Source organism: Cynara cardunculus, assembly GCF_001531365.2.
Source record: "Cynara cardunculus var. scolymus isolate 2C chromosome LG 3, CcrdV1, whole genome shotgun sequence".
In the NCBI taxonomy this organism is placed as follows: domain Eukaryota; kingdom Viridiplantae; phylum Streptophyta; class Magnoliopsida; order Asterales; family Asteraceae; genus Cynara; species Cynara cardunculus.
In genome coordinates, this window is record NC_037530.1 from 6,867,386 (window position 1) to 6,878,587 (window position 11,202).

Sequence of the window (11,202 nt, forward strand, 5' to 3'; positions counted from 1 at the left end):
TTTTTGTCTTTTCATGGCTTATGATCTGTCAAATTTGTAGTTTTCTTTATTGGTTTTGAGTGTTTATCTTAAAACTCAAGTTTCTTGGTTCTTTGCTCTTGMTGTAAATCGAATACATTTGTGGAGTCGTTTAAATATGTTGGATTTTAAATATATTAGATTTTAAACTGTCATACAATTTTTTTCATCGATAATCTGTAATTTGAACCATAACTCTTATTTATTCAAATTGTATTAATATGTAAAGACCAAGTGTAACTTATATCATCGTTAAATCTTATCTTATAAAACCAATGGAACTTCAAAATCGTTAAAATTCATGGCTCCCGCCGCATTGCACGGAGACACAATTAGTATATTATTAAGTCACTATCAAACAGTCATATATAGTTGATCAAACAAGATGTGAGTCTCATTAAGCTTATTAAGCTGCTAACAAACATGAACTAAGGCTACTAAACTTAATATAATTCAAGTTATGTTGACTGTTTCTTATACAAATTCGATTTCGTAATGCCGAAATATTTGATTATATTAGCCTTAAAGATTGTCCAAGTCACTTGGAGTTCTGTTAAGATGGTATAAGACTTTCACTGTTTTAGTTATTACAGTTTGATGTTTTTTTTAATTACCTGGATATTCAACTCACTATGCGAGCCGACCACCTGTTTTAGAGGTGTGAGTTAAGTAAGATGTCATTGCTCGTCAGTAGAAAAAAAGGGGTGGACATGCAATAGCTTTTTGTTATACTGCATACTAATATTCAGTTCAAACTAGATTCAAAAGGTATCCCTCATATATATCTGTCCATGTTTTTTAGTCATTTCATATACGTCTCATGACAATGGTATGAAGCAACTGTTACAATCACGTTACTCGTAAATAATTATTTTTTTATATGTATTTTAACAAAATTATTTTCGTGTATAATCGTTATATTAATTTTTTGTATTTTTGTAATCAAATAGTAATTAATCATTATAAAGATGATTACAAGTTTGGTAAAAAAAAAAGGTAAAATGGTAATTTTATAATTAGTTGATGCATGTGGAGTTTTGGTTGGTAGTCTTGTCTAACATGAATATGTTGGTGGTTTGCCAATCATTTTCCATATATTATCCCCCATCATTCCCTTTTTACCCTTTTCTTCTATATTCGTAAATTACTCAACTATAATTATTATTATTATTATTATTATTATTATTATTATTATTATTATTATTACTATTATTATTATTATTAACGTCAATTTATATAATATAAAAAGCATTGCCCAAGGTCATATTTGTCATAAAATATTATGTTTTTAACATTTCAATAAGAATATAATAAATGGGAAAAAATAAAAATATTATTAAAAAGTAATACGGGGTTTTTACATGATTATTTTGTTTACAGGGTTGGGTTCCGGTGAGAATGAAAGTTATGGTAAGAAGTTTAAGAAGAGATCTTCATCAATTTAAGAAGAGATCTTCATCATTGGATTAATCCTAATTGAATGTTAATACTAATAAGATATACTGAGATGCACCGGATCAAATTATTTTCTTAAGCGTAATTCATGGGTGGACATGAGATTAAAAGTGATCAAGGGTTCATGAGATATCTTCTTACGTTTTTTCACTGTAACTTCCTTTCTTACACGATTCTTCACCTTGTTGTAAATGATGTATGTTGGATGGGTCCGGTAATAAGAAGCTTAAATATCGTGAGAGTAGTAGAAAGGGAAGATTCATATATCAATTTGAAAAAATTCATTTGAATATTTATACGTGAACCCATATGAATAAATTGTAACGTTGATTCAGATATATGTCTTCAAATAATTGTTTTTCTTAAAATTTCAATAATTAACATATATTTTTTTTTAATTTCTCAAAATATTTAGTCTCATTATCTAAAGTCTAAGGTGTTGTTTGTTTTCTAAGATGTGCTGAAGTCTGAAGTCTTATTTCACTTCTGATTGATAAGAGGTGGTGTTGAAATGTGAAATCATAATCAATAAGATAGTTTTGTTTTTTGTAATCCGAAAGATGTTTGAATCTATATAATTGTTCTATTTTACCCTTCAAAATATTATAATGTTGAATTTATATACATTTATACGATTTTATCTATTTATTCATCATCATTACAAACTTCAAATGTGAAATCCTATATGACACATATTTCGTATTTTAAATTACTGATATTAGGAGCAGCAAACCATCCAATTTGACATTCAAATGGGTAATGATCAATTAAGAGAAATGATCAATCAGGTACTGATCGATTAAGATTAATCGATTGAGAGAAGAGTGATAGAGAAACGCCCACTGCTGAGGGACTGGAGAAGCAACAAGAGGCTAATAAGGGTTAGGGCCTGTGTGTATGTTTTTTTTTTAAATTGTCTCTTAATACCCCTGAAGTCTAATTCGCTTAGACTTTGGGTATTAAGAACGTTTTTTTTCTTCTAAATAAGAGCTTAAAAGCTCTAAATGTCCTCTGAATTTTAAGTGGTAAATGTATCTCTTATACCTCTTAGGGCCTGTTTGTTTTTTAAAATTTTCACTTAATTGCCTCTTAACTCTTAATTGGTCAGACATAAGTGATTTCAGACTGTTTGTTTTTTTTTTAAATTAAGAGTTTTTTTACCTCTTACCGTCCTCTTAAAATTAAGTGGGAATCCTATGTCTGAAATCAATTTCAGAGCCGCATCCCATCTCCATCTCCATCTCGCTCTCAACTCTCGATTTCTCCATCTCCATCTCGCTCTCAACTCTCGATTTCTCCATCTCCATCTCGCTCTCAACTCTCGATTTCTCCATCTCCATCTCGCTCTCAGCTCTCGATTTTAAGGTCTCGCTCTTAGCTCTCGATGTCAACAGCTCACGATTTTTTGACTGCCTCTCCGTCCAAGCTCTCGATCTCTCGACTGCCTCTCCGTCCAAGCATCTCTCGTTGTGAAGGTTCGTGTTTATATTGATTCAGATTTCAGACGTAAAAACAAATAGTCTGGCTGATTCAGATTTCAGACTTCAGACGTAAAAATAAACAGTCTGGCTGATTCAGATTTCAGACTTCAGACGTAAAAATAAACAGTCTGACTGATTCAGATTTCAGACTTCAAAACCACCTCTTAAAATTCAGAAGTGAATTCAGACTTCAGCACCTTTAAAAAAACAAACGTCACTTTAATCTTAATCCGCCCTCTATCAAATTCTTCATATTTTGGGGGCTAGAAGAGATTTGTAAGTAAAAATTAATTTTTTATACTTTTGGAAAAAAGAAAAAAAAACTATTTGTCTTTTATATATTTGCACTAGTATGACTTGTTCAAATTTCAGACTTTAGACATAAAAACAAACAGTCTTATCGATCTAGATTTTAGACTTCAGCACCATCTCTTACAAATCAGAAGTGAAATCAGACTTCAACACCTCTTAAAAAACAAACGTCACTTTACTGAAATCAGAAGTCGACTGATACTCTTTTTTATCAAATCAAACATAAAATGCTGATAAGAATTTTTTAAATAAAAAAAAGGGCGGAAAAGGAAAAGAGAAAAAGGAGGAACAACTTTGAAGGCGGATCTTCATTTGTTTCGCTTTTGTCCCTCCTCCCACGCACTATTCCATCCATGCTTTTCTTTTTCCCCCCACACTCACTGAATTTACAGACTCCAAACCCGCCATTAACGCTGGGACCCCTCTCCCAACACCATTATTACCTTCCTCTTCTCCTTCTTCATCATCATTTTCATCACCCCCCCTTTTTTAATCTCAAAATCCACCATTGCTTCGATTCCATGGCTGAAGAAACCCTAAGAAGTGGGGCCGAATCAGAGATCAGGAAGCGGATGAATCCTCGAGTTGAGATCGATACATCGCCACCGTTCGGGTCGGTGAAGGAGGCTGTCACTCGATTCGGTGGAAGTGGTTCATGGATTCCACTCCATGTTCTTCGACTCGCCGGTGTCAGTTTCTCTACACACTCTCATATATTATATATATATATATATATATATCTTCAATTTTTATTATGAATTTCGTGAAATGTTGAGACGATGATGCCTTCAGATTATTACGTATTCTGTTGAGTAAAATCGTATTTATTGAAGACGTACAACTGAATTGTTGTTTTAAAAATAATATTTAATTTGTGGTTTTTATTTATTAAATTTTAATAAATACACAAAAAGGTGACGATCTCAACCTAACAGCTTCGACCTTCACCAAATTACATATTTGTCCCACACCGACGACAACCGCCCTCTCATTCGCACCTATTAAATACATAAATATTGGGAATATAAAGAGAGATGAGCGATCAAATGCAAATCACTCAATTTTGTATAAATCGTGCAAACTTCATTTAATTAATCATAATTTTTCATTTTTTTGTAATTATGAGAGGTTGATTAATATTTTTTTTTGTGGAGTGTATTAATCATAGATATTATTATCTTCATTATTTTAATTTTAGAGAAATACATGAAACAATTTCATTAAAATTTCATTAAGTATTATATGAAACAATTTCATAACCATATATGAAACATCTTCATCAAAAAAGTATTATATGAAATAATTTTACAAGATTAAACAATTTCATGAAAAAATTTCATAAAATAAAACAATGAAATCGACAGATGAGGGTGGTTTGCATGGTTTATACAAATTGGATGGTTTGCATTTGATCGATCTTCTTTCTCTCTCTCTCTCTCTCTCTATATATATATATATAGAGAGAGAGAGAGAGAGGGAGAGAGCTCATTTAAGGGAGAACTGATTAGTTTGTGGTAACTGTGAGATCCAATCTCAACCACAAATCAACGAATAAATTAGGAAAATAATTATTATGATAGTTTGAGTTAAAATTATAATTAGAGGACATTTTAGTTATTTTTAAAAAACTCCTCTCTCGTCTCTCGTCTCTCCTCTCTACTCTCTCCTCTCTCATCTCTCCGACCTCCAATCTCCGGCCTTCATTAATCCGGCAGGTACCAAGTAATCACAAAGATACACAATATGATACTCATTGTGATATACTGTGATACCAACTATGATACCAACTCAAACATTAAAAATATACACAATGTGATACACATTATGATATATTGTGATACCGATGTTCACCGAAGGCAGGAGATTGGAGGTCGGAGAGATGAGAGAGGAAAGAGAATTTTTTTAAAAATACCTAATATGTCCTCTAATTATAATTTTAACTCAAACTATCATAATTATTAATTTTCTTATTTATCCGTTGATTTGTGGCTGAGATTAGAACTCACAGTTAACACAAACTATTCAGTTCTCATTTGATTAGTCATATATATATATATATATATATATTAGTATAATTTGATTTGGTAATCAATTTGACGATGTGGTTTACAATTTGGTATGGACGTGTCATTGAATGTAAAAGATGGTTATAAGTTAAAATTAAACAAAGTTTTATTACATTTTGATACATTTTATCTAAAAAAAAAAAAAAACTAAAAATTAATAATTTAATTGGTAAGTTATTGACATCATGCAAACCTGGATTGCTATTTGTACATCCCATATATACCTATGTTTTATAATCTCTCTTCACTCTTAGAAAATAGAGTATAAATAGAATTACCTGTTTATTTTGTATGTATTACTGGTGATCTTAACAGTTAGGATGTTTACCTGACGTTTATCGACAAGAGCAACCACTATCAGTTACTTTATGAAGTAACATCTCTGTCTATTAAAGTTAGGGCCCCTATTCTTTTTTCCATATATTAGTACAAAAACAATTAGTACATATAGAAGAACCCCAAAATAATAAGAGTCCCAAAGAAATTTAGTTGATAAGAATAGTTTAAAAACATACTAGAAGGGTATTCACGCAATGCAGTGAGATACATATAATTATGTTACAGGGAAATATATGAAAAAGAATAAATGGTAACTTTTTTTCTGTACTATTTATTGTTTATTTAAGAACGTGTTTGATTTGACGAAATGTTTTTAAGAGATTTCAAAGTGGAATCATTTGATATCTTTTATGTGTTTGGTTTGTAGAATTTAGAATAAGAACTAGATTTCATTCTTTATTAATAATTAGAATGGTACTCGCGTAATGCAGTGAGATACATCTCGTTTTTAATGTTTCATTTTGTTTTGTCTCCATCGATATTATAATACGATTTTATGTGGTACTGAAAAAACGATAATGTTTTATTTTTTGAATAATATATAAATTTGAAAGTATAATAATTTTTTTATTATAAAAATATCGATTTTAGCATCAAATTAATTTTTTTAATTTTTTTTTGTATAATTTTTTTAATTCAAATTTTTTTATTATAACTTAGATTTAATAAGGAAGTCATTTATTCTAGATTTAATGATATAGGTTTTTTTATAAAGATAATAACTAGAATTTTGTTATAATTCGATAATTATTCTAAATATATTTTAAATTTTTATATTTAAAATGAGATAACTATCCAGTATTTGATTATGTTTACATGTAGTTAGTTACACGAATTAAAACATGAAGCTTTATTAAGTTGTACATATGCACAATTTACTTGTAATCTTGAATTTTAAGTAATATGTATCAATAAACGGTACTTTATGCATAAAAAATTATTTTTAAAAGTTTTTATCAAATGTTTTATAATATAGTATAGATATATGTAAACAAACTATAAAATTAATTAAATTTATTTTTTTATTATTACAAAACAAGTGTTTTTAAAATATTTTAGAACATTATTACAAACAAATCTACTAAATCTCGTGAAATACTAACTAGTCCTACAAGATATTTTAAATCCCACAAATATGATGAAATCCAGATATTTCAAATCCATGCAATCTCTCGTATCAAACATGGGATTGGAATGGAATTGAATTCCAAATTCCTCTAAATCCTATCCAATCATACAAACCAAACGGAACCTAAAGTAACGTTCGGTTTTGAAGGATTCGGATTTCATGGAGGTACTTGGATTTGAATTGGAATGGATTTGGTATGTAAGATTTGGAATGAATTTGAATTCTATTAATTTATAAATTATGTTTGGTTTGTAAGAATTGGATTTAAATTTTCTTTTTTGTAATTATTTGTTTGTTTATAAAGAATTTTACTTTTATTCGTAAGTTACCTTTTTGTTAAAACAAGATTTATGCAGATAGGTAGCGAACTCTTTTTACTCAATAACTAAATAAAGATCGATTTTTTGAAAACTGTATATAATCACTGGTGGATGGGGATGTTAAAAAAATTACAGAGATCGTAGTTTCTGACAAATGGGGGTGTCCATCAGTAGTCAATGGGAAAAATATTCATTAAAAAACAAAAAAAGAACATGATTCTGGTATTGTCGACGGACATCCCCTTCTGTCGACAATCCACTGGCAAACCAAAAAATGTTTTATTATTAAAAATATAATAAAACATGATTTCGGTATTACCAGTAGACACCCTCATTTGCCGGTAATACTAACATCATGTTTTTTTTAATAATGAAATACTTTTGGTATTATCGGTGGATAGGGGTGTCCCCGGTAAAACCACAATCATGTTTTTTAAATTAAAAAAATAATTAATTAATTTTGATTAATTAAAATTACCGAGGGATTATAAACATATTTTAATCAAAGAAATAAGTAATTAAGTTCTGTTGTTAATTTAGTTAATTAAAACTAATTACTTTTAATTAATAAATAAATTTACTTATCCACCGAAAAAGTAACTAGAATTTTTTTCATTTTCTTTTAAATAATCAGTGGTGGTTTTGTGGTTGACGTCAACGAAAGTCGACTTTTTCCATGTTCGCCGGTAATTTACTGGCGGAAAAATCCGCTAGAAAAAGTCGTAACTTTAATAGTGTTAGAGATCTCTACGTATACACACGTTAAAGAAGCGATGTACTTTTTATGAAATCCGCTCGGATTGGGATTTGAAATACCAACCCTCTCCTACGGATTTCCAAATCCATCGAATAAGAAATTTCAGTTGAATCCTAAGATTTCGAATTCGGACAATCCTACGAACCAAACACAGGATTGGAATGGATTTGAAATCCAAATCCCCCAAATCCATTTCATTTATGTAAAACCAAACGAACCCTGAGTTTTTTTATTAAGTACCAAGGTTCAGAGGCTATTAATTGAAGATTTTTTTTACTTGTCGAATCCTCTTTTATTATATACGCCCAGTGCCTATAAAATATCAGTAAAACGATTGTGGTTAGGTTGAAAAACCAACGGTAAGGGGTTGTTTGTTTATCTTTTAATAGTTCCATTAAGAGGCAACCTCTGAACCGTTAAGAGGTGAATCTTGTTTGGTTAAAAAAAGTCTGGCTTTTAATGGTTCTAAAACCCTCCGAATGATTTTGTATCATAGGCCTCCCTTAACCGTTAAGAGCCCTAATTTCATTATAAACAATTACCAAAGCATTATATTTCATTTTGCACTATATCATGAGAGTCTCTTAATCATTCTGACCACTTATTCATTCTGCACCGAACCATTCAGCAACTGCGAAATAGCCCCTAAATTAACTACTAGATCTTGTGTTTCTAACAGCATGATGTTGAAGAAATGGACATGGAAACAGTAGAAAAACAAGCTGCAGAACTAGAAAAAGAACTCATCATCAAAGAACAAGAAACACTGGAGGTGTTGAGAGATCTGGAGTCAGCAAAAGGAGTCATGGAAGGATTAAAAATCAACCTAATGAAAGAAGTTTCCACAGTCATCACAGCCCTCGATTCCAATCCCGATTCCGGAACCACGACCCCCGTTGACCAGTCATCGGCTAGCTTCACCTTGTGCCCGGTTCCATTGCCTCCTGGGATCATCTTAACGGAGCTCAAAGCGGCTAAATCGAATCTAAACAAGACGACCAACGATCTTGCATTGATCCGGGCTTCGGTTGAATCTTTGAACAAGAAATTGAGAACCCATAAAGCAAATTTGCTGGATAAAGAAGGCGAAACTAAGCGTGTGATTGAAGAAACGGTCGATATTTCCCACGGATTGACATTCGAAGCACAGCAGTTTAGAAAAATGGAAGAGGCCGCGCAGTATGAGGTGATCAAGGCGACTTCGGAGATCGAGCACACGAAAATGAGTATAAGAATGGTGGAAATGAGGTTGATTGCAGCTAAAAAGATGGAGGAAGCTGCAAGAGCCATGGAAGCTGTGGCAAATGCTGAGAATAACGGCGATAAGCCGTTGATTCGTGAAGGAATAACGCTTTCGTATGAAGAGTACTCTGCACTTGCTCAAAAGGCGCAAAAAGCCGAAGAAATTTGCAAGAAAAATGATGGTGGAAACGAGTTGTCGTACCATCGGAAAGATGCTAATTTGTCGACAATGGCATTTCTGAAGAACTCGATCGAACACGCCGATGATGCGAGAAGAAGCAGAAAAACCCTTGAAGAGGCTCTAGGTATTTCTTTGAAATTCTTGCTAATTACACTGCAATAAACTTGGCTACATAGGTTGTTAAATATGTCTAAATGTGCTAATAGACTGATTTATATAACATAAGTTTACACGACCGAATAATTGTACATCCTATATAAAAGTGTTACAATAAGTTGATAGGACGAAGGATTGTGTGAGAATAAGAGTTAAGGTGAGAAACTTGAGAAGAGATCTGGACCCTTGATCACTTTTAAACTCCCCCATCCCATGAACTATGCTGATACAAGAATTGATCTGGTGCATCTCATTACTGTTTATCTTTAATTATGATTGATCCAAAGGTGGGGACTCCTCCTTACCCTTCTCACCATAACTTCCATTCTCACCTGAACGCAACCCAAATTGATAACTTATAAAGTCGATTTAGTTATTTGGTTCTATAAATTGAAGTCCTAAAAACCAGTTAATTAAGACGTAATTGACGAAGCCGATTTTGTTGCAATGTTTTTAAGAACTATTAGCTTCGATCTTTATACGTACATGCTATATAGCGACTCGATACAAAAGAGATATTTGCTAGCCGTAACTTACATGCTCGTTCACAAGCAGGGCCTAGATCCGATGCTGCAAACGGAAGAAACCTCGAATCCAGAAACGGATTTTTCCGGGAAAGATCAGACGATATTCAGACAAGAAAATCGACTCATAATCATCCCAAAACCAGAAATCCGTACCCGTTTTACGGTCACGCTCCTAGAAACTTTGGGCCGCTGATGGGGGATGATTCAAACGTGATCAACAAAGAATCAAGGCCGGTTTTACGATCAAGTGTCTCAATCGGCGATATTTTGAGCAGGAAACTGATCCTACAAGATAATATAGTCGTTGGAGAGGATGTTGAAAGCCAGAGTCGTAGAGACGATGTATCTTTGAGTGAAATGCTTCGTGAACAAAGCGGGCTTATATTTCACGAATCTCGAAAAGCGGATAAAGAAGGACGAATCGATAAGCAGTTTTTCACACAAAGGAAAAAGTTCGGTTTCATTCACGTATCGCTGCCTTTAAAACAGAACAAGAAGAAATCGAATTCGCAACCTCCGCAACCATTAAACATGAGGTATCCTTAGCTCGATTTCGTCACGAATTTATGATGGCTTTTTGTTTGGCTTTTGTGGTTTGGGTGTTGATTTGTGAAATGCGGTCGGTTACATGATTTGTTACTCGGCTAATTAACCGTTATCGGTGTAAAATTGGTCCAGGATTTAGATCAGAGAACGCTTGTTTGTACTCCGATCGCTTCGGGTTTGACTACGTTCCGAAAGTCAAAATTAACATAAAATGTGTGTGATCTATAGGATGTATCTATATTTTCTTGATTGTAATCTAGATGTATGAATTATGATATTAAAAACATGTGATGATATTTATTACTGTAATAACGTGATATATCTCGATTTTAAAGCTGATAACTCAAACTTTTAAGCTTAATTTATAATTTGTTTTATTATCTGATTTTCTCTATTTTATTTTATGGATTTGTGTTGTTTCGAGAGTGAAAAGAGTCTTGGATCGGTTATTTGGTATATACAGTATTTTTGTTGTATTAGTAGAATTCAATTTTTATCTTGAACGTGTCTAGCAATCAGTATTATGAAGCTCAAACGTGGAACTTAAAATGTATACAGTAATAAGTTGTGAACTTGAATTATATCAGATTTAAGAATGTGTGGTAATATTTAATAACTAGTGTTTGATATCGCGCGTTGCGCGATGACGATATTTTTTTTTAAATTATTGAAG

At 32.0% G+C, this 11,202-nt stretch overlaps 1 protein-coding gene across 1 annotated transcript; it reads left to right on the plus strand.

The window, feature by feature from the left end:
- Nucleotides 1-3,838: 3,838 nt before the first annotated feature.
- On the plus strand, nt 3,839-10,848 carry LOC112510063 (WEB family protein At2g40480-like). Its single transcript, XM_025115339.1, has 3 exons — nt 3,839-3,955; nt 8,557-9,424; nt 10,012-10,848. The coding sequence occupies exons 1-3, from the start codon at nt 3,839-3,841 to the stop codon at nt 10,527-10,529; spliced, it is 1,503 nt and encodes a 500-aa protein (XP_024971107.1). The 3' UTR covers nt 10,530-10,848.
- Nucleotides 10,849-11,202: the final 354 nt, after the last annotated feature.